Source organism: Euprymna scolopes, chromosome 2 (genome assembly GCF_053919585.1).
Source record: "Euprymna scolopes isolate OS-2025 chromosome 2, ASM5391958v1, whole genome shotgun sequence".
NCBI classification, from domain to species: Eukaryota; Metazoa; Mollusca; class Cephalopoda; order Sepiida; family Sepiolidae; genus Euprymna; species Euprymna scolopes.
In genome coordinates this window covers 15,198,345-15,223,887 of record NC_136483.1, presented here as the reverse complement: position 1 = coordinate 15,223,887, position 25,543 = coordinate 15,198,345, and the positions used below count along the sequence as shown (strand labels likewise).

Here is a 25,543-nt window from a genome sequence, read left to right as displayed (position 1 = left end):
GCATGCGTAGAACCGGTCGTAGTCATGAAAGGACGGTTTTTGTTGACCCCCCCCTATAGAAAATTGTCGATTTCGAGGTGAAAAAATTCATATTTTTGGCCAATTTTTCGATATTTTTCGGGCGAAGGATGGAGCTTCAATAGTTTATGAATTTTTGTTCTGTCTGTCGAAAGTTTTTAGCAGACACAAACATACATACATACATTTTCGCTTTTATATATATAGACAAGTGGGAGTACCCGGCATTTCCCGGGTGTTTGGAGGTGTGTGTGCTCTTAAATATAAAAGAAACCGAGGGGGAGGGGTCGAACCCGAAGCCCTGAGGCGAAGTTTGAAAATAAAATGTGAAAAAAACATGAACCGTTTGACCAGCCAGAATGAGTTACTGAAAGATGTTTGAATTTATTTAAGTAAAAACCAAATTGACAGATGCCCGCACGGAAGTCGTAGAGCGTTACGACGACGACGTAAGCAATAGCTATTCAGCAAATGAGGTCAATAACCAGGTTTGTTTGTTATAAATGAAGTAAAGAAAGAAAACATAAAAACGAATGTTAACACTTTAGCAGGGGGATCAAAACATTAAAAAAAAAAAAACACAAACAAAAATTAACGTAAGGTAAACAAACGATGTTAAATGTAAAAATCGAAAAAAATAAAAAGAAAAAACAGAAAAACGAACGTTAACCCCACCCCCCAAATAAAAACACACATGAAAAATGGCTTAAATAAGCCTGTTTCGATATTAAAATTTAAAATATCGGTGGGTACCCTGGTGTTTTGGGGTGTCGCTAAGAATAAGCGAAGTAAAAAAAAAAAAACGAACGTTACATGGAAAATGGCTTAAATAACACTGGTTCAATATTTAAATTTAAAAAATTGAAAAAAATAAAAATAAATAAAAAGACATCTCACACCACGATTCGAACCCAAAACGTTTAGATAACGAACCAACGCGCTAACCAACTGAACTAACACGACGTACATGAAATTTAGTCAGTTCTTCAACTATTTAAAGTAAATCAGGTCATGACGTCATCTGACACATGCGTAGAACCGGTTGTCGTCATGAGGGGACGGTTTTTGTTGACCCCCCCCCCCTGTCGAAAATTGTCAATTTCAGGGTGAAAAAAAATAACGTTTTTGGCCAATTTTTCGATATTTTTTGTGCGAAGGATGGGGCTTCAATATGATACCGAGTTTGTGAATTTTCGTCGTGTCTGTCGAAAGTTTTTAGCGGACACACATACAAACATACATTTTCACTTTTATATATATAGATTAAATAGAATACAGCGGGTGGAATGATTTGTTTTTTTTTTAACAATGTTTCCCATCTGTACTTAATTTACAAATTAATTGTGAGTAGAAATAATCCCATTTTCAAATCAATTTTTTTTTTTTTTGTAATCCTGGTTCTTAACTAAAAATGTTTTTAATTTCAAGATTATAAAAAAATTCTTACGCTGATGTTTACATGTTCAATCATACAAGTAAAATATATATTACATTTGAAATTTTTGTGACAATTGTTATCAACATCACATGAAATATTTTTTGCAATTATATTTTTTGGGTGAAAATATTGAATAAACAATGCTTAATTCAATATTGTTAGTTTGAGAAATTAATTTTTCTTCAAATTATATCGATTTCATTAGTAGACTTTAGAGGTTTTTTTATAATGCTTCAAAAATATTTTTTTAATTCTTAACATCTATGATGCTTAATTTTTATAAAAAAAATAAAAATAAAATCAGTTTTTTTTTTTAAGTACTTAAAATTATAACTTCAGTAACAAAATACATTTTCACTAAGATTTTTAAAAACAATTGCTGGTTCATTATATTCTCTGATCGTTAATTAATACTGAAAATTTCATTAAAATTAATTTATTTCATAAATGTTGGTGAATTTTTAAATGCAGAGAAGGATGAAAATGTTTATGCATTTTGGGAATTGGCCATTCATTTTACACATACCCACTTAAATAGGACAAACCTCTGAGTGTAAATATGGTATTTTAGTGACTAAGATGCTTTTAGTTAAGGAAAATATACATTTTTATCACTTTAGAGTAAGGATTAACAAAACTCCTTTCCCTAACTTTTGATGGCCTTATACTTAATTTGTTTTGAACATAAATTTTTATATTTTCTGTAAGTAAAAATTGAAAATGTATCTACACCATGAGACATTTTAATATTGACGAAAATATTGCATGTAAATATAAAAATATGGCAATGTTAATTACAAATATACATTACAGAATATTAATTTATTAGAAGCTGTTTGCAGTACTTAATTGGCAGAGTACCAATTAATTGGCCAATTTTTGCCGATTTATCAGCAAATTCTGTTGTCATAAATGATAATATTAATTATATTGGAAAGGAAGACAAGTTAACTCACTCTTTTACTTGCCAGTGAAAATTTATTAAAGAGACATGCATTGTCTAAAACATCAGATAACAGGCATAATGCGCTGTTAACATGTAGACTTTTACAACGTACTGGATTTGAGGCAAATAGATGTAATTTCCCTTCTTTCTCGTCCTACCAAATTATTTTTTTTATTTTAAATCACCGTCAAAGAAAATCATTAATTCATCTTTCAGTTTTTATGTTGAGGAATCGCACAGTAAATTCTGGTGATGTGTGAACCGAAAAGAAAGCATTCTTCAGTCATACTCTTGTTCCTCATTTTCGGACTCTTGCTACCATTACATATATATTTTTATTTTTCTGGTTTAGATAATGTATATTTTATTGAGATAAATTACTAATTAGATATCAGACATAAATTTTTATGTATTTAAATTACTTAACTAAATATTAACAATAACCTTCAACCATCAAACTGTTTACCATATATGGCAACCAGTTTCTACTGGAAGCATTTTGATGGCAATCTCAAAAATAAGAATACAGCTGCTTGCAAGTTATGTCAAACCATCACAACTAAGGGTGGTAAATCAGCAAAAACTGTTACAATGTTAAACCATCTTAGAAAGGTTCATTCAAAAGAAGCAAAAGTTACAGATAAGAAAAGGAAACAATGACTATTCAGGGACAGATATTTCAGGAACAAGCGGCAGCAACTATGAGCCTCCAATGAATACCAACTAACTATAGAATCAATATTGTCCTGTCTTGCTAGAGTTCAAAATAGACTTTGTAGCCTCGTAGGAGATGTTCTTTTCTCTTCCCTGCAACCTCTCTCTCACAGAAGAGATGTTGCGAGTTTGTCTCTGCTGTATTGTTATTTTCATGGAAAGTGCTCGATTGAGCTTCAATCCATGCCCCCCCCCATGCCAAACTTTCACAAGAAACACTCATCTAGCTGAAAACACTATCAATAATTTCTCCCACTCTTTATCTGTGCCTAAACCTAAATGTAGATTCCATGAACAAAGTTTCTTTCTTAGAACTGCACGCCTGTGGAATTGTCTCCCGTTTTTCTGCTTTCCAGCTGACTACAATATGGTTGTCTTCAAGTCCAATGTAAACAAGTTCTTGATGAGCCATTCCACTTAAGTTAACAATTTACCGAATTTCCATTACTAACGATTACTATATTATCCAATTGACTACTGTACACTCTTAACCCTTATCCTTAAGTGGTCTCTGGGCCTTGATAAGTGGTTATGCCTATGTAAAAAAAAAAAATATTCATTTCCTGAGTCCACTTGAAGGTTATTTCTGTCAAAAGCTGTCCAATCTAATTCTAGTATTTCTGATTTTAGTGGAACCCTTGCCATTGTTGAAGAATTCAAGTTATCAATCAAAAGATTTTCATCCTATGTAAATGACAAAAACTTGTGTAGTCTACTTTCCTAAACCCATGATTCAAATATTAATTTTAAAAGATTGGCATAGAAAACATATTTAGAATTGGATTCTACATCTACTTTCCACTGATGATCAGCAGGATACACTACCATGCTGAGGGTGACGAAGCACGAACATGTGTAAATTACAATATGGCAACTTTGAAACTGACAAAAAAGTAACCAGTAAAAATGTCACAAAAGATGCTTTCATCACTCCTAATATAAGACAATAGAAAGTAAAAGTACAATTATTTCTAATTTAATTTCGGCCTTCATTTTTGAGGTGTGAAAAGTGAAGATTGCATCATTTATAATAGCAAAACTGCACTGATGAATAATTTTTAAAGTATCATCAAATAAAACTGAATTGAATGATAGTAAATATGAACATTTAATATAATTATATACATAATGATTAATATGCCTATTTTCTTTAAACAATTCCAGTTAAACTTACTTCATTATAAGTCAATAAAAATGCTGATATGTTCAATTTTGGTGGCGGAAATAAAGTACCAAATATCATAAACATATACTAATTTTAAAATCATATCACAAAAACTATTAAAAGATCTGGAATTTTGCATGCCTAATCAATACATACTGTAGAATGCTATTCGTCCAAATGTCAGCTCTTTACACCATGTACTTCTTAAATAGTATCTTCAAGAAAATGTAATAATTTTATGTAGTATTTTTCACTTTGTTTAATAAAAGTAAGGACTGCATGTTATCAATGATAGAGTTCTTTAAACAATTGATATTTCTTTGTGATTCTGTTGAATTCTTCGTTTGGCATTGATCACATTTGTCCATTTAAGGTGGTTCCTTCAACCCCATTCTCCAGTCAAACACATACAGAGAAAAAACTTCAGTTGTCCTTCAATGCTTGTGGCACAAATCACTTATTTTGCATTGTTTATTAAATTGTTAGGTGAAAGTACAGACTAGTTAGAAAAACACCCTCTCCTCCACATGTTAAGAAATCGTTTCCAAAAAAGTTCTATGCATAAGTACTATTAATTTTTGTTTTAACATCTTTATTTTATTTTTGTATTGGTTTTGTTTAAGTTAACACTGTGATTGTTTAAAATGATTTATTTCCAGTTTGTGCAGACCATGCTGCTTTACGTTGAATGCCCAGAAAAAGTCTCTTCTGATTAATGTTTATCAATTTTAAAATAAGCAAACAAACTTGGCTGTTTTTTAGAACAGAATATTTTTTTATCTGGTAAATATTAATCAGAAAGGACATTTTCGTGACATATGTAGAAGCAGAATGATTTGCACACACCGAATTTTTTTCATACGACGCTATAAAATTCCTACCTTAACAACTTGCTATTGGGGACAAAAAATTGTCCAGTTACTGAATCCATTTAAAAAATCACCAAAGAAGCAAGTCACAGAACTTCAACCATATCGATAATACCTACAATTCTAGCTTTGAGGTTATTTCTTTCAAAAGGTGTCCAATCTAATTCTCATATTTCTGACTTTAGTGGAATCCTTACCACTATTGAACAATTCAATAAAAACAAGATTTTCATCCTATCTAAATGATAAAAACTTGTGTCTACTTTTCTAGATCCAAGATTCATATTTAAATTTCAAAAGGAGGACATGGAAAACACTAAGAATTGGATTCTACATCTACTTTCTACTAATGATAATGAAGTAAAATTGGCAAGATACACTTCTTCAAGCTCTGTGTCAAGTCAAGAAGATCAAAGAGAAAGTAAAACTATCTCTTTCAAACCGGTTTGATAAATTAGCTTTGAATAAGCCTACAGTAACAAATCAAAATTTAGAGCAGGTAGAAGCGGAGTTAAACCTGGAAACTGCAACAGAAATTCAAGAATCACAACCTAAACTCAAAAGGAGTAAATCCCTTATAGTTAAGTGCACAAAAGAACTTTACCATTACATAGCTTTATAACTACTCACAAGAGGTGATGATCCATTTCAGTGGTGGAAGTAGACACAGCTGAGTAAACTGGCTTCAAAATATTTAAGCACACCACCACCATCATCATGGAGACTGAGCTCTTTACTACAGGTGGTAATGTGTGTATGAACCTATGAGAAACAGGCTGTGTCCTGAGAATAGAGAAACTCTAATGTTTTTACATTACAACTTAAAAGTATTCAACTTTAAATACTGTGGAGACTATGAGAGCAGAGGAGGCAGGCAGCTAGAATAAAAGATGAAGTAGAGCAGCAGCAGGTGCAGAACTTCAGCTTATAGTTATTCACTTAAAGAATTATAATTTGTACTTGGTTTATAATTTCGTTATCTTATCTAATTGTTTAATTATATTCATTTAAGAATTAGAAATTGTATTTTGTAATCTATATATATATAAATTCGTATTCCTGTCTGTTTATTTGTTCACAATTTGATTAATATATACAAAAGGTCCATTAATTTACAGTTTCATTCATTCCTATATATAGTATTATTCTTGCCAAATATACAATTAAGAGGTGACGTGATTTGCATATTACATTAAGGAAAATCGATTTTATTAATTAGCGGTGTGTTAGTTATTGTTTATAGTGAGAAAATTGTTTTAAGTGTTCTATTTAAGTTTATTATTTAAATTTGATTTATATCGATAGCATATTTAATTTATTTTTACCGACATTGATTTTTTTATAAAATGGTTTGAGTTATTTCCCTTGTACGCAAACTTTGTTCCTTTTGTTTTTGTTTTCTTTTTCGGCGGATAATCAAACTAAAAATAAATCACACAAACTTTTAAGCATTATTTTAGGAATCAGTTCAAATAAAATAATTTCCGTGATTTCGCAATTAACATTGTGGTCCAGTGGATTTTTATTTTAAAATAAACAAATAATCCAATTCAACTACGATTCTTTATTTAAAAAAAAAAAAAAAAAGCTTTAATTTTTTTTGCCAGTTTTTTCTTCATTTTTTTTTGACATTGTAACTGCTAATTTTTTTTTTCTTTTAATAACACAATAAGTCATAACTCAACATTTTTATAACATAAAAACATGTATTTTGGTTAACATAAATTGATGATTACATTTTTGTGTTTTCATTCGTTCTTTTATTTTTGAAGTTTTTGTTGGGGTAACGATGGAGTTGACATATGATAATGAAAAACTGCTCAATATTCTTAGTATAGCAGGTGTGGCCAAACCGAACTTCATGTTGACCCTGGCAACGCTGGGTATCCATGCTAGTCTTTATTTAATAAAAACAAGCGATAGTAGTTGCCAGACACTTAATTAAATGTTAAGTTAAATTAGTAGTTACTATGTTAATGTGCCAAAGCTATCTGATAAGTCACTTGGCAGTGATGAAATGATTTAACTTTAATAGGAAAGAGAAAAGTAATTTGCTAGCAAATTGGCCGATTATCAATTACTCGGCAAAGTGGCCGATTACCTGCTGATTAATCAGTATACCCTTACATACAATATTTAAAAATCCCGTGTCATAAAATTAAATAAATATAACCTGTTTTTATATTAATATCATGAAAATAGGTGGCAAAAATTTATTCATTTAGTGAATGATTATATGGATTATAAACATTTGATACTTTATTATAAATATAATTTTATTACCAAGTTAGTCATAACAAAACGAAAATAGGACATGAGCTTTCTGCAATCTGATCTTGCCTCTTCCATTTCTTTTGCTCTTATTGTCCATTACAGGTTTGCTTTCTGATATATTTTCATTTGATTCACTTTTCTTTTATTCCCTGATGGTGATAAAAACATTGAATTTTATTTAAAAAAAAATGAATTAATACTGACAGCTTTCCCTTGACCTGTTATAAATAAACTTTGTAATCTTCAAACTCTAAGAGTCAAGAAAAAACAAGGAATGATATAAGGTATGTATGTGAGGGGTATCAATAGATTGTGATCTGTTTCAATGAACAGACAGTGCTCAACTAAAAGCTGACCGCAGTCACAACTAGAAAAATATTTCATTGAAATTACAAAATTTGGACTTTAGTAAATCAGTTACAGTTTAAGTGATTATCATATGAAAATTCGGTTTGATAAAATCTGTCTTAGATTAATACAAGTTATTTTTATGTTAGTATCGACTTACATAATCATCTTATTAAGATGTAACCAGTAATGTTATACTCTAAAGTCAGACATATCCTAAAAACCAATCAACAAATCTATAGTAAAAATTGGTTAAATCATTTGAAACATTTTTCTTACCTTACAGCCTTCACAAGTAATAACACCATAGTGTACACCAGACGACTTGTCCCCACAGACTTTACATGGAATCACCTCTATCTGGGCTGTAAAAAATTTTACAGAGTAATAATTAGTTTAAACTATTTTAGATTTTTATTCAAATACGATTCTTAAAATACAAAACATGCATTTCACTTATTTTTCATATGATTTACAATTAAAAAATAAAAATAAAAGGGGTGTGTATGTGGACAATTTTCACTCACGTGAAATACTCTGAAATTAAATGAAGTTAGTATTTCGTACTTACTCCAAACTTTCAGTTAAATATTTGTCAAAACTTTTTAATCATATTTTACGTTATTTACTTGCCTCTCATCAAGGACACAGTTATACACCATATTGGTTTTAATATGAAGGAAAATTCAGCTCCCAAAAGAAGCACTCTAGATTGAGACACAAATTAAAATTGCCTCAATCTAGAAGGATTTCTCTTTCACTGATCAAGAACAGTAGTTGTATAGCATAATAAGAGATACTACACTTTACTCTTAACCAGGGTCAATCTAAAGTAAACTAGATGCAAAAAAACTGCATATGATATTTCTGAGATGAGATGTTGCTATTTACAAATTCAGACTTATCTTCACCATTTTTAAACTTCCAGATTCAATAAAAAAAAGAGACTTATTGGATGTCCTGATACACCTCCCTAGCTTTCATCCAAGTAACATTATATCATTATGGCGTCATCCTACAATGCCTGTCTTGATAAAGAAAATTAAAAAAATAAAACATTCTTTTGCACATTGTCCTTCAAAATATTAGAGATTTCTTCATATGCAGATTTTAATATTCTTATTTGTTTTCAAAATAAGATTTTTAAAAAAGTTCAGTTAGAAATTCCTGAAAGATTACCAGCAAGAAGATTTGATAACTCTTTCCAGATAAATTTGATAACTCTTTGCAATGATAATAAAACGAGATGGACAGTTCTGGAAATTGTCACCAGTGAACACCATTAATTATTGTCAGGCATTCATTACCAATCAGTTCTACGTAACTGTCTCTGGAGGTTGAAGGTTCAATCTTTACTATAGGCAACAATAAGAATAAAATTAACACTTCTATTTGCCATAACTGATGGAATGAGAACGGTCTACCTCTCCAAATTTGAAATGATGTACATATTGTGAATATACAACAAGATGAAAATACAAATCAGAATAACCTAAATAATACAACTTGTCAATTCTCATCTTAATTGTTAACATTTTGAAAAAAGTTATATTTCAGTTTTAAAACATGAAAAAGATTAACAAATTAGCTAACATTAATTTTACTACAAATAAAATATCAATTTCTTAGATATTGGAAAAAATTAATAGAGAATTCTACGGTTCCATAACACATATGCATGATCCATAATCATTCATAATTTTAAGTACAAGTCTATAATAACTTGAATTATGAATTTGAATAAAGACTACAGATTGACTAAGAAAATCAAACATTACTAAATAATTGGATGATCTTGCATGATTTTAAAATGATGACGTGTTTGAAATCAAATCATGTATACAATTTCTAAAAATTAAACATTGTGCAGAAAAAAATTAAATTTACTGCAGAAAATAAAAATCTTGATATTTTAATGCAAAATCCACATGAGTATATTTTTTTTGCTGAATCAATTTAAAATTCAACTGGTTTTTTTTTTTGTTTTTGGTTTTTTTAAAATTCAATTTTCACCTCAAACAAGGCACAGTGGCACTTTGAAGTAGGGGGCTACTATCGGGGACATAAATTGCAGGGGTATTATGAAAGGAGATGAGTAGCAAGATGTCTGTTCACATTACACTTGAACTTTTGCATGTCAGTACAGTTGGGAAAGCAGAATCCCGGAAGGAAGTTCCATAGTCTAGCAGTTCTGGGGAAGAAACTATTGGAGTAGAAGGCTTTCTTACACCTAGGGATTTCTACAGTGAAGGGGTGGGATTTAGCTGCTTGTCAGGGGTATTCACGTCAAAGAACTACAAGTGCTTGTAGTTCGTCAGAGCATTCACCATTAAAGTACTTGTAGAACAGGCAGAGGAATGCAACATTTCACTGATGAGACAGAGGCTGAGGCTCACTTGACAGTTCAGGACCTATCAGGTGGGTGGCTCTCTTTTGAACCCTGTCAAGGAGTGAAAGACAAGTAGCAGATGCACAAGCCCAAATGTGACAACAGTACTCCATACATGGGTGAATGGTTGCCTTATAGAGGTACAGGATACTTTCAGGCGTAAGTAGCTTTCTAGCACGGTAGAGAGAGCCTACCTTCTTCGCAGTAGCCTTGACAATGCTCTCAGTGTATCTATTCCAGTTCATGTTCTCTGTAAAGGTTAGGCAGAGGAGTTTAAAGGAAGTATTTTCGGGTAATGTGTTCTTGACCATTGCTATTGGTGGTAGTGAAGGTTTCTTGTAATTATTGAAAAAAAACGAGCTTAATCTGGGCAGCATTGAATGTGACCATCCATTTTTGTCCCCATTCCACTACAGATTGGAGGTCATCCTCTAGTGTTTCTGCCATTTCCTTAGTTATATATTGTTATATAATTATAGGGAAAGTTTTTAAAGAATATTTAAAAGTCGAGCACGCATCATCCGTATTTGTTATTTTACGCTTGTTTTATTTTGTAACTTGTCAGCGAGGAAGTTTGCAAGTGAGGGAATAACGAGATATACAGAGAGAAGAAAGAGTAGGGAAATACAGAGAGAAAGGGGTGGGGAAGTACAGAGAAAGAGAGAGAAGGAGTAGACATGAACAGAAAGGGTCGATCAGCCCCAACTATAAATAACTATGACGACAATTCACCTTTGCTGATATCGCAGTAAACACACCCGGGATAAGGCCCCTCCCCTCTCTGCCATGTGCAGTTGAGGAACAGGAAACAGATCTTTTGGAGCCCTTTTCCTCTTTTGGTGCCCGACCAGCGACGGAGCTAGACGCATGCTGCGTGGCTCTCACCAACGAAGGAAACTATGAGAATATTCTGTGGATGATACTTAGCAACAAGAAATAAGAATTACGGCTGAAATGAGAAACAAACAAAACAAGACAATATACCAAACGCGCGTATCGGCGAACAGTAAGCTACCGTTTTGCTATTTTCTCTCTCTCTCTCCTTTACCCTCATCAGTCCACGCTGAACATGATATAATGGACATTTTCTTTGCTTTATAAAATACGGACGATGTTTTCTACTTGACTCCATTAATTACATAAGAGAACAGAATTCCCTTCCCAAAAGGTTGATTTTTTTTGCTATTTTATTTTATGTTTTTATTTTATTTTCTCACCCCCTATTCTTTAGATAATGTTAGTCCTTAAATAAAATTTATAAAATTTCATTTTACGTTTGTCTTGTTATTTCATGAGTCCTGCTGTCCTGTATATATTTTACCCGTGTCCTGAGACAAGATATTCCATCCCCTCCCATTCACCTCTTTTCGTCATTTTTTTGTCTTATTTTTTTCTATTGTTGCGCCCATTGGTCTCTCGCCGTTCCCAGCGTATTCCGATGCGTAACAATATTCATTTGTTTTCCCCTCGTGCCTGTTATAAAGAGTGGCGTCCTCAGCAAATATAGAAAATTTCAAACAATTTTATCAGGGAGGTCATTGATGAATATGAGGAATAATAAAGGTCCAAGGATAGACCCCTGAGGTACGCCTGCATTTATGTCATATTGTTTAGATGTACGACCGTAGAGGACAACCTGGACTTTTCTCTTAAGGATTTAATTACATTATGTATTCTTCCAGTGATACCATATGATCTAATTTTTCTTAGAAGACCATCGTGCCATACCTTGTCAAAAGCCTTAGATATATCGAGGGCTACCGCTCTACCCTCATTTTGTCCTGTGAATGGTATATACGTTCAGAGACTACAGTTAGGGTATCTGCTGTGGAACGGGCTTGCCTAATCTTCGCATGATGAAATATGTGAAGAGTGTTTTGTAGTAAGGAGGGACATTTCCTTGCAATATTTGAACTTGTCTGATGAACAAAAGGATAAAATTACCAAGAGAATTCCCTCTAATAGTCTTTATAGCGTAAGAACTATCCACATTTGTTTCTATTTCTCATGCTTTCGTATACAAAAGATAATAAACCTTACTAGAAATCATTCAGATTTTAATGCTTCGATAAATTTAGTTACATTTTTGGTGACATGAAAATACAAGGTGTTTCAAGAAGGATTAAAAAATTGATGCAAAAAAGAATCTTCTAAACATGCTGGAATAAAAATATATTTTTTTATTATGTTAAATTTTCTGTCAATATAAAGAAATCTAAAACGTGTATGCTGGAAGCTTTGCAAACAAATGTGTTTAAAACCAGGAGTTACAGCCAGAGGTTTTGGAATGAGTCAGAGTGTACCCATAAAAATGCTAAAAGTCAAAGTCAGGTTTTTAATGACTTCAATATTAGAAAACTTATGTATACATAATTGAATACAAGTTACCATTTTGCCAATAGTTGTAGAGAAAGTTAATTCATATATTTTACAACCGTATTAATGCAGGATTCGATCAAGTCTAAATGTGGTATAATAATTCTCAACCACCAGAAATCATCCTTGAACGTCTTCTGCCTTTGCATATAAGGATTTAAGACAACCAGATATAAGGATACGTCACTCTACAAGTAAACCAAGTATTCAAACTAACATTATTCAAATCGCAAATAAGATTTCCTTGGCAATACTATATACTTGCTCATACAAGGAATCATGCACCTTCTAATAATGTTATCCCAAGTAAAAGCACTTGGCTGGATACTCAACCAGACCAGATGAATTCATGTCCTGGAAGCCAGCAAAATTCAGAAAAGATTACAAGATAAACTATAACATAAAGGGTCAATTGAAGGGGGTGGATTAGTCTTCTGATGCTTTACTAACTCAACGTTTGAGAGATGGAGAAAATAATTCCTCTATGAGATGCATCTCATATAGGAATCAAGTGTTGGCCCCATGAAAAGGTCCCTTTATTTCTGAGAACTTCCCAAAGTAAAATGAAACGAAGAGAGAAACAATCATGTACCCTCCATGAATAAAGAACTTGAAAAACAAATTCGGTTTATCATGACATTCTACATTAAAAACACAAGGAAGCTTCATTTCATGCCAAACTACCTGTTACTAAGATGTCAGATCACCATGTCATGATCCAACTTGACATGTGCACATTCCAGGAGACAGCTTCACCACATGTTGAGAACAAAATTTTTTCACTTATCACAGTCTTAAGTTTGTCATTGAGCTGTCAGGAGTGATATATCAGTCTCAACCCTAAATTGGTCAGTGCATCAATTTCACTGATCTTTCTTCGATAAAATATATGATTTCTTCAGGTAGGTGGTGGACTATTTAGCTGAAAAAAAGTCCATCGTGTTAATTAGTTTTTTTGTTTTTTTTTTTTGTTCCTGAATAACGTTAATGAATCTGTAAATATTAACTTTCTTTCTAATATCTGCAGTTCTTTTTCTACCTTAGAAAGTTATTCCAAGAATAGTCATTAAAATAATTTAATTTCAAAGAAATTGAGCTTCCTCTTATGCTCTGCCAATAATAATCCATGTTTCACTTGCATATACAGCAATAAGAACTATCAATGCATTGTAAAGTCTGAATGCTAAATACAAAATAATTTTAAGTTTAAATTAAATATTTTAAACAAAGTGAAATATGTTGCCTCATAAATTTTAATGTATACAGTAGAACCCTGAGATACAGATACATTTTTTTCAGGTTACGATGTGGAATACAATGTTTTTCTGGATCATGGTATTTGCTCCGCTTTACAGTGTTATTTATAATGTTATTTGATTATATACATGTGTATTATATACTAGACTGTATTTTATGACTAATTTTTAATGTCGTACCCTGGGTTCTACTGTAGTTTAAATGCAAATTTTTTTAATTTTAATTGAAAAATAAAATTAAATTAAAAACAATGCTTTTGTTGTCATAGAATGATAGTTCTACTTTCAGTTTGCCTTTATTAAAATAATTGAATCACAAATTAATCAAGCAATCTTTTTAAAAAAGGATGTTAAAAGCTTCTCCATGGATATGTTTCATGTTAAGTGGAGATAAAAATAAAGAAAAAAATCCAAATAAAGTAAATTACAGTAAGGAGCAATCATTTTTTTTTACTAAAATTCTTAACTAGACCATTTAGTAATTGCTATTCTTGCTTCAAATAAGTTTGACAATACCAACAAACAAAAGTAGAATCTACTCTGATAAAGTTTAATTAAAAACTATAAAATTTACTTCACATAATGATTGATCCCATCATCAGAACCAAACTGCACACTGCTGGGTCTGCTCTACGTATCAGAAACTTGGTTAACTACTATGGCTGACCAGCAGAAATTGGCTATTATGTAGAATATGATACAGTGCAGCATGTTCAGCATCCAATGGGCTGACCAAATTAGCAACAAGTAGTTGCAGGTGGTGACTAGGGTAGTGGATGCAGTTGATTTAACTGACAAGTTGAAGAGATGAGCTAGCCACCTTACCTGACAAGGATGATAACAGTGATTACTGAAAGATATCAGGTCTGCAGACTGATGGAAATATACATGACATATTTATCCTGGTATGAATTAATTATACTGAAATTTTCCAGAGCAAAACAAAGAAAATAAATCATGATCTTAATAAATGAAGTAGAATATTTAAACTCCAACAGGGAACATAAATATTTAGAAAATAATAACACCATATATACACACACCTTCTCAAAACCTCCTACATACTATAATAAAAAATCTCACAATCTACTAGTTGCAAATTATCTCATAATCCACAGAATTAATCCATGGAATTAAATATTTAAAGATAATAAATTACAAAAATAAAACAGGTTCATAAAAAATTTAATAAACGTTTTTTGTTTGTTTTATTTATTTACTTTGAAGTTTTATTAACACACAAGATAAAAATGTAAAAGCAAATGGAAAAATATTTAACTTTCTGCCAACTATGCATAATATTTTATAGGAACACATTAAAACCTAGGTATGAGCCACTGCTGTATAGAAAGTATGTTACACATAAAAATGAACAATAAGATCTAACACACAATTGCAAGCAAAATATGAGTTTCCTGAACAATGTAAAAATAATATATAAGTTATCATAAAATTAAAAGAAAAATATACATCAGTTAGACAGAAATTCTTGGGATAGGTTTGTCCATAAATCACTATTGAATAGAAAATATGAACATAGAACAATACTTTCCAGATATACACGTTACCTTAAATATTCAAACCAAAACATAAAAATATGAAAACTAAAAACAGTAGTGCCAGCTTAGAATAAATAAAAACAATAAATTGCTTCAAAGAAAAGAAAAATACCAATAATCACTTTGCAAGAAAAACAGAACATAATTATTCAAACAAATCCCCCTAGCAACTAACAAGTCCAAAGATTGAAATAAAACAAAAAAGTTAATAAAGTACTTCAAAATAAACAAATTCATAAAAAATGTAGCTGCACCTCTAGCAAACAAAACTACATAAATGTAAATAGATACTAACCAATTTACCCGTCCACTCAAATATTTATAAAGGGACTAGAATATAACTACTCACTCTCTGAGCAACAATTGATCTAGCTGTAACCTTCTAACAGAAAAACAAAGAAATAGTTGCCATTTCACAATTTAGTAATTTGAAGGAAAGAAAAAAAAAAAGATTGTCATAGTGTTATCTTTCTCTCTTTCCCTCCTTTGAGTGTGTATGTAAAATAATCTCAATTTTTCCCCTGCATCTAGTTTCAATAGGAAAATAACTGAACATGTTCCAGAAAATTATTTAAAAACTTGTTACATTTATTCTGAACAAATTGATTCTCACAAAAGGTAAAAATGAGTTTCATTCTATTCATTTAATTCTACCATTCTACTGACATAAGCAGATTAATTTATTAATAGGTATAATTATTTTCAAGCTATCATTTATTTCATTTTTTCACTCACACTAATTCAAGCATACAACACTAGATTTAAAAAAATAAACATATGCTACCTCAGTTTCACTTAGATTTTAATTGGCGTCCTGAATGTATTTAACGAATAAGTGAATGTTGGAGTACTTAATTTTCAGGACTGCTATCCACGTATTCCTAATACTTTTGTAATCATTATTCAGAATGCTTAAAGGTTTTAATGAACACTTCGGGTTATATTCAAAATGACTTCTTAGTCTCCTAGACTTATAGTAAATAGCTTTTACTAAACATTTTGTATGTTTTCATTTTTTTTTCCTTATCAAGTAATTATTGGTTTCGTTTTGATAAACAGAAAACAGTGTTAGACATATGCTATTCTTTAGTAATTTTTATTAAACTTAAGTGACTTTTCTTTTGACACTTCTATACCCATGTAAACATTTTTTTCTTTTGAGCAAATTTTTAATTTGGTTTTAAAATAAAAAGTGCAAACATTAGTTTGCACTTTTCCCTTACAAAATAAACATTCATACAAAAAAAAAAGAAAAAACATACAGCTGTATTACACTACAGTATCCCAGGTTGAAGTAGTCCGTGAATGAATATCCCTACTTTCTGCTGACTTAGTTTTCTCCAGAGTTTGATACTTTCATTATGAAAGACTCATGTTTAACATGATTTTACTGCACAAAAATATGTAAGTAAATGAATTTACTAATGCTCTTTACATTGGTTTCTCATCTCTTCATGTAGATGCCCCTATTCGATCAGGTCCTTTTTTTCTTAAGATACGTAAAGTAAAGTCTATCGTAAAACGGAGTACATTTTAGTACCAAAAATTTATTTCATTATTTGTAAAAATAGATAAAAGTGAACAATTACACATTTGCTTTGATTATTTGTCAGAGAAATTAAATATATTTCCAAGTACAACAATCTGTTTTCTTGCACTTTTTAAATTTTCTAACCGAATTATCACCGCCTTAATTTTTTTTTGCAAATATTTTAGATTTTATACCCAATTTTATGAAGCTTATTTCTTAATTGAAAATTTAATGATTACTTTTTGTAAAACATTCCATCACTATTTTATCTCTTCTACAAATGATTGAGAATGATTAGTGACCTATTTGTGATATCCCATTTTGAAAGCCATTATTTATGAATCAATAGCGGGAGTGCTTGGCGTTGCCCGGGTGTTTGTAAGTGTGTGAAAAAAAAGTGTTAGTAGGCAGGCAGGCTCGAACACGCGATGTGAAGGCAGAAAAGAAATTGAAAGAAAACCCGATATCTTACCGCTACGCCATCATGCGAGCGAAAGTGTAAAGCGTTGAAATTTAGTGATGTTAACCATAGAAGATAGCAAAATGAAATCACACACTTAAGTTTGACTGTAGGCCAGTTAAGCTTGCAGCTTTCTGCTGTATTTGTTTCCCCACGATGTTGGAAAGCTAATTGCCTTCAAGACGCCCCGGCCAGGAAGGCCAGGCAAATGCCTTTGTTTTGATTTAGTTTTGCTTTATTTATACGAGAAAGACAAACAAACACTGAGATATTATAATCTAGGAAGTACATGGAAATGTAACCGACGCGAGAAGCCCGGCGAAAAAAGCCTTTCTTGGACATATAAAAATGCGCGAGCCCATTTTGCCTTTTATATAATAGACTAACAGGGTTACCCGGCATTGCCCAGGTGTGGTGAGATGTAGGTGGGGATAAATCAAAACAAAATGGAAAATAAAGAATAAGTGAACATAATAACCTTGTTTAAATATTATAACTTAAAATCGGGGGGGGGGCAGCGAACACGATGCCAAATAAAGAATAAGCAAACGATGTTAAAACTTAAAAAAAAAATAAAATAAAAAATAAATTGGAAAAATAAAAACAAAAAATAAACAGCTAATGTGATGGAAAAAATATAAAAAAAAACAAAATGAAAAAAAAAAAAAAAATGGCTTAAATAACCCGTTTCAATATTAAAACTTTCAAAATCAAAAAAAATATCTGATATCTCCGCTCGAACGTGCAATGGTATATGACCGCGTGAGCGAAATTAGTTTTTTTTTTTTTTTTTTTTAAATATTTAAACTAATTCAAGAAGGAACATTTTTTTGCCCATGTGTGTTTGGCTAAATTGTCATGAAGGAACAATTTTTCGCTACCCCTCCCTGTAGAAAAGTGCCCAGTTGACAGTGAAGGAATTAATGTTTTTAGCTACTTTTTCAATATTTGTCGTCCAAAGGGTCAAGCTTCAAAATGATACCGATCTTGTGAAAATCAGTCGCCTGTGTCGAAAGTTTTTGCGAAGCATACAAACATACATACATTTAAAAGGCAGGTGAGATTTATATTATAGATTGGTTAGCAAATGTGAATATACATTTTTCATTAAAACATTAATTAACAAATTTCTACCAGAAAAAACTAATCTTCCTTTGTACTGACGTGGCAGAGTTTCCCCACTTCTTCAAGTTTTATTTTTCAATTTGAATAGTTAAACTTTTATGCTTATTTCCATTACACTTGGGAATTATTTCCTTTTAATAAAAAATCTGATATTTACCTAGATCCCAACATGGATAATTCCCAATAACTTTGAATTCTACCCCCCCCCCCCGAGATTACATGAAAAGAGCCGAAAAAAGAGACGAAAAAAAAAAAAAAATTTTTATATTAAGGTGAGTATGTGTGTGTGTGTGTGTGGGGGGGAGATCACTTGACTATAAAAGTCTAACAAGTAATGAGCACCCACTTCCTGTTCAGAAAATCAACCTATATATAACCGAATGGTTTCATAATTTTGGGAGAGGGAAATTGGTGTAGGAACAATCTTTTTTTATTTTATTTTTGTGAGGGAGATGACAAATTATGAAAATAATCCACTAAACACATACACAAAATAAATTAACCGTGATGGAAAATATTGTGTTTTGCTAAGTACAAGTGATGATAATTAACTTCAAACAATCTACACAATATGAACCAAATTGTTTTTTTTTTCTTTTTATTAACCCTAACCTAAATTTTATTGAAAGTTTTGAAGTTTTGCAGGGAGTAGCAAAAAATGTATCCTAAAACATTAAATACGCTTTTTGCACTTCATTTTATTATAGGAAAAACTTTTTTTTTTCTTTTTTTTTTTTTTTTTTTTTAAGAAAATTTCTTCTTTGTATATATTTTCTGTATTTTACTTGTGCAATGCCAAGACAGGGGCCCTGCTTTATATGCATATATTCTAATGTTGAGAAAAATACGTAAAAATAGGTAATTGATATGTTTTTTGTTTTTTCGATATTCAAAGTTCAGATTTGATTTTGTATAGGCATAAAAATAAAAATTCTTTACTGGTACGAAAATGAAATGAACAAAAAAAGTAGAATGTTGATTGATCAAAAACAATGCTTACATTGCGTTGTTTTTGTTTTCGTTATTAAAGAAAGAAAAATAATATAAAACTTAAAGTATCTTTCAAAATTATCAATCTATTTTTATGTAATTTAGAAATATAAGAATAGAGAGCCCTTTTCTTTTTCTGGAAAATATAAGATTATTCTAATCAAAAAATAAATATTAAATAAAAATTTAGTAATAAAAGTAAATTTATTTAATTATTAAATTTTGTTAATCATTGCATTTAATGCTGAGTTTATTTTTTAAGAAATTGAAAGAAAGGTTCTTTTTAAGGACCCTGTCTCAGATTGAGACTAGTGGTTGGTGCACCAGCCCAAACGTGAGAATACTCCATACATTGGCGAATGGTGACTTAAATATAGAATACTGGAAGAAGTGAAAAGTTTTCTAGAAGGAACACTTTGTTTGAAGCAGCCTTGCCAGTGTCTATGTATTTGTTCCAATTCATGTTATTTATGAATGTTCGGCCCAGGAGTTTAAATGATGGACTATTAGCCATGGCAATCGATTGTTGAAAAGGAAAGTAGTTTTATCTTAGTAGCATAAAATGATACTATTCATTTCTGTCCTCATTACGCTACAGACTGGAAGCCATTTTCTAAGGAATTAGCCCACATGTCAAGAATCAGCAAATATACTCATCTGACACAACTGCATCAGGGATATTGTTTATAAAAATTAGGAATAATAATGGTCCAAGGATTGATCCCTGAGCCACACTAGCAATGTCAGAAATTTCGTGAAAATAGTGAATAATTCCACCCCATCTTTCCAAGCTTATAACTCCTCGAAAAATGTAATTCAAGCCCTAATTTTTTTTTCAATTAAAGAAGCAAGGACCAAGGTTTCATTTAAAAAAAAAAAAAAAGACAAAAAAAAAAACAATGTGTTCTTATAAAATAAGGTTTTAAACTTCGGACTTTACAGGTAAATTTCTAAAAAAGGGATTTTTTTTTTGTTTTAAATTTGAATATATTATTTATTGACCTTTTCTCTTCAATTTGTGATATATAAAACTCTCCGACATAAATTAATTATTTACTTTTTAAGAGAAAGTTGAAAATGGGTGACACTTGGGGGGGAGGGGGGGGCGTGAATTTAAAAAAAAAAAACGTTTGTCTAAAATATTATATTCGGTTTATTGGAAAGAACATAAAATTTCACATTGACCCTGAAAATATCGTAAAAATAGAATCAATAGAAAAATTTTGATAGATTTTTAAAGTTTAAAAATTGAAAAATATTGAGTTCGGAAAATTCATTACTGTTTTAAAAAAAAAAAAAAAAAAAATATTTCTATTACTTTTAAAACAACTGTAATAGTTTATTTTGGAAGTATAATCCATAAAGAAAATAAATAATCCACTTTTAACAGAGAAATTACGAGATTTTTATATTGTATTCGCAGTTTCGTGTTAGGGGTGTCAAAAATTCCTACAAAAATTCTGATACTGCTAGAGCCACACCAACATCAATATCATGCTGTTTAGATGTATAGCCATTGAGGACAACGTAGATCTTTCTTTTAGATAAGAAGGATCTGATTATATCAAACCAGCCGTACCCGACCACGTATTGCTGTGGCTCAATTTGTGTAAATAGACCCCTTTTTTGTGATAGCAATTTATTGTAGCAAGCCGCATGGTAAAACGAACACACGGACACAGAAACATACAAGAGAAATAATAATCAGAGTGAGGGAAGAGCGAGAGAGTGAGAAAGAGAGTTGGGAAGAATATATACAGAAGGAAGGAGAGAGAGAAAGAGAGAGAGAGAGAGAGAAAATCACTTGACTATTGTAGATAATATTGATGCCGTAAAATGTTATTTTTATTTTGGAAGAAAAAGAAATGTAAAAAATGAGCAAGAGCAAGAGAGAGAGGAAATAAAAACTTGTACGTAGTGTTGACACCTTAAAATACTTTTTTTTTTTTTTAAAATTTTGACAGAAAAAGAAATGCAAAAGAGAGAGAGGAAATAAAAACTGGTGTAGATAACACTGACGCCGTAGAATGTTTTTTTTTTATTTCGACAGAAAAAGAGATCTGAAAAGTGAGCGAGAGAAAGTTGGGAAGAATATATACAGAGAGGGAGAGAAAGAGAGAGAGGGGGAGGGAGGAAATAAAATCTGTTGTAGATAATGTTGACGCTGTGAAATGTTTGTTTTTTCTTTGGCATAAAAAGAACATTACACAGCAAATAATATCTACACCAGTTCTTATTCCCCCCCTCTCTCTCTCTCTATATATATATATATATATATATATATATATTCTTCCCTACTCTCTATTTATATATATATGTACATATTCTTACCACCTCTATCGCTTTTTACATTTCTTTTTATGGCAAAGAAAAAAAAACATTTCACAGCGAACTCTATCTACACCAGTTTTTATTTCCTCTCTCTCTCTTTGTATATACTCTTACTATCTCTTTCTTATAGCCAAAAACCTATGCGGACAAGATAAGTAATATGATTGAAATCTAGCTAGTAGGAAAATATCTAAGTAATTTAAATCGCCCACATCAAAAGTAAAAAAGTATAAAAAGATTAAAAAACAAAAAACAAAAAAAAACACCCCGTTATAAAACGGAGTAAAAGAAAAAAAAAAAAAAAAAAAAAAAAAAATAGCATTGTGTAAGGTTTGCTAAGCTGCTCCGAAATCAAAAAATAAACAATGATACCAGTACATATTTTTTCTCAGGGGTTCGTTTTTTTTTTTTTTTTGCAGGGGGGGGGGGAAGGTTATCAGTATTTAATTTCCTGTTTATAAGCGATTATTATGTTTATATTTGGTTTATTTATTTTTTTTTTAAACGATTGCCTCTTGTAAAGGGTGCCACCATATTTGAAAAGTTCTGGAGTGTTTGTTTATGTATTAAGAGGTAGATTCTGGAATAATCGAATTATCAGTTCTCAGCCAATGAGAATGGGCAGAATTCGAGAAGGGAGAATTTACTTTTTAATCTGGAAATGGAAAGATTATGTTATGTCTATAAATTCATGATCCAGTTACAAAGGGTGCAAACACAACATCTGTAGAATGTGTATATTTTCTTCAGGTTTTGACTGAGGGCGGTAGGACTTTAAGTTATAGGGGGAAAAATAGAAACTACTTCCATTAAAGATGCTGCGATTGTGATGGTGTTGCTCCTAAAATGAAATGTAGGATTTTATTATAACAGCTAAATGTGCCTAAAATGTCATTCTAAAGTTACATAAAATAGTGATTAATAGTCTAGATATAAATTTGTATGTGGCATCTGTTGTTGCAAACCTATGGTACTTTGGTCCAGAGGGAAGTTCTGCAATCAAAATATTATATATGGAGATATACAGCCAGTAATACCATACAAATTAATTTTCATAGGACGTTCATGCCAGATCTTGTCAGAGGCTTTAAATATGAAGTTCCCTAGCTTCATTTGCCTTTTCTTGTGTATGATAAATGTATTCTGAAGTGAAGTGATTAGGGTTATCAAATTCCACGGCAGTGTTTCTGATAAAGAGGGAAGAATTGTTGTTTTCTGGATCGGAATCTATTCACCTAACACTTATTGTAGGTTAGTTTTTTTCTACTTTAAAGTAGTATTTTTAAGCCCCTTGCATCAAGTGGCTTCATTCACATCTTGTCAAAAGCAATTTCCATTAAAAAAAAAATAAAAATGCAAAAGTGTGAATTTGTAGAGAATTGATACATTCTTAAATGAAGAAGAGATTAACGTTTCACCAACAACTGGTGTATATTGGACAATGTTCCTACGTCAACAAAAATGCATTCTGAATAAATTTTATTGAAAAAATAATCTAGATCAAAATTTTTTTTTGTACTGATATAAAATAGGAAGTGATATTTTTCTATAGAAGAATGTACTTCCATTGTTACTCTTAAGACTTTTTCAAATACCACATTTCTTTAGCAGTAAATGGAAATACTAATATGAATAAATACAAAAAAAATCTAAAATAACTATAAACAAAAAATAAATTTTAATAAATATTCAGTAAAACAAAAATTCAACTTTAATTAGAAAAATATTCAGTTATTTACAAAACTTATTGAAGAAATGCATTTTAGATATGTATTTAAAATATATCAATATACATTTTGTTGAATGTTTTTGTATTAGATATTAAAGACAAATTATTTGTTAATTCCTTTTATTGTTGTTTTTTTTTTTTTAAATCTACATAAGTGATACAAAATAAATGCATTTTTTAATATTTAACAATAGTGAAATCATGATCAAACTTCAATTTTAGGCTTATTCGTTTGGTTTTATTTCAATTTTCTTCAATTTTTTTAGTATTTTTATCTTTTGTTTGAAATATTCAGCTGTGGCCTACTTTTAGATTACACACAGTATATTAGAGAGAGAAAGATCGATTAATGCTATTAATTATCCAAAACGTTATTTTGTTTACATATGGTTGATAGTTTCAAAAAAGCAAATTTAAGAGTAGGAAAAAGAGTCAAAAGTATTTATGGGTTTAAATTTTAACATTTCATAAAATGTCTGATCGATTTCATAGCAAAATCGATTTAAAAAAAAATAATACTTACTCTTTTATTGAATAATCTTTCCAAAAATATAAAGAATTAAGAAAAATATGAAAAACATGTACAATACAAGATACGGATAGCTTTTTTTGTTGTTTTGTTGAATAAAATAAAACAAAATGGCACTTAAAACCAAAGAATTAAAATATTTATAAAAACTTAAAAATTAAATATTAAAAATTTGTTAAAATAATGTTTGAATAAATGTCATACAAACCCTATTTTATTCAAGTCCAGGTTTTATTTGATTATCTTCTTTATCTAAATTAAATGTGTGAAATATCTAAAAATTAAGCATTTCATAATCATCTACTCAAATATGATCAAAGTTTATAAAATTCTATTCTTTAGTAAAAGCCTTTATGAAAAAAATTATTTCAATTGTTGATCACAGAAATGATTAAATTCGAAAATAGCATGTAAATGTGAATAGAAAATATTTATAAGATTATAAAATCAAGTAAATTAATCATTAGGTTATGGCAATTAATAGAAATCAAAAGTAGTGCACTATGCCTCTTATTTACCCCGGCTTAACTTGAATAATTTTGTAAACTAATAAAAGGCCAAGCAAATGATTTTCATTCAATCAAATCTATTGAATTTAGTAAAGATCGAGCAATTATTCTGAGAAGCAAGTAAGATGTATTTCAGCAAAATATTTCATGATCAACAGCTTTATCAGATTCATCACAAAAATCCATCTTTTGTAAAATTTTAATTTAGTAGATTTTTCAAAATAGTAATAGTTAGGTAAAAAAAAAAAAAAAAAAAAAAAGTAATGAAAAGAATTTCCGTAGTAAAAATAAAAACGAATTGTTAGTAGTCAAGAATCAAAGCTAATATTACAGTTAGAATAAGATTTTTATTGAACGCACATAGGGACAATAACAAAAAGAGCATAAAGAAATGCTGTCAATTAGTTAAGCAAAATGTTATGAAAGGCTTTAACAGCTTATTAGAAATATCCATGGAATGATAAAATAAATGAGAAAACTATTATAATTCTTGAGATGTTTATAGTTAAGACAATGCCCTATCTCATGTTTATGCTTTCATATTTGTTCCGTATTTTTACAAAGGAGTATGTTGGTACGTGTTGGACAGCTTTTAGAAATTAACTTTCAAACTAACCTATTTATCCCTCTTTGTTAAGTCCTTTATTATTTCATATTATTCTTGACCTCTCCCTGCTAACTGATCATTCTACCTCAACTGTTCTACATCTGACCCAAGCACTCTTAGCCACATTTTTCAACATGAACAAACCAATGAAGTTTATTTTGTGCACATCTTATGCTGAACAGTTTCATTTTGTCAGCGATACGAGTTTTCAGTGCAATTGATTATTTTTTTTTTTTTAATGCAGAGAAAACAAATTTCTGCTTAAATCACTAAAGCCGCCCATGGACTTCATTTTTATCAAAATTTGAGTTGCAAAATTTATCTTGATTTCAGCTATTAGCTATTCACATTCGTGTTTATCTGAGGTCATCATCTCTTAG

General features: G+C 30.5%; 1 protein-coding gene across 5 annotated transcripts in view; it reads right to left on the bottom strand.

Moving 5' to 3' along the window:
• LOC145288909 (putative nuclear hormone receptor HR3) overlaps positions 1–25,543 on the bottom strand; it is a 938,903-nt gene that overhangs the window by 177,419 nt on the left and 735,941 nt on the right. For all 5 annotated transcript variants that reach the window (XM_080136367.1, XM_080136371.1, XM_080136368.1 and 2 more), the window contains one exon: positions 8,052–8,137. In XM_080136367.1, the coding sequence (XP_079992493.1) occupies positions 8,052–8,137 (86 nt within the window). The remainder of the gene's footprint in view (positions 1–8,051; positions 8,138–25,543) is intronic.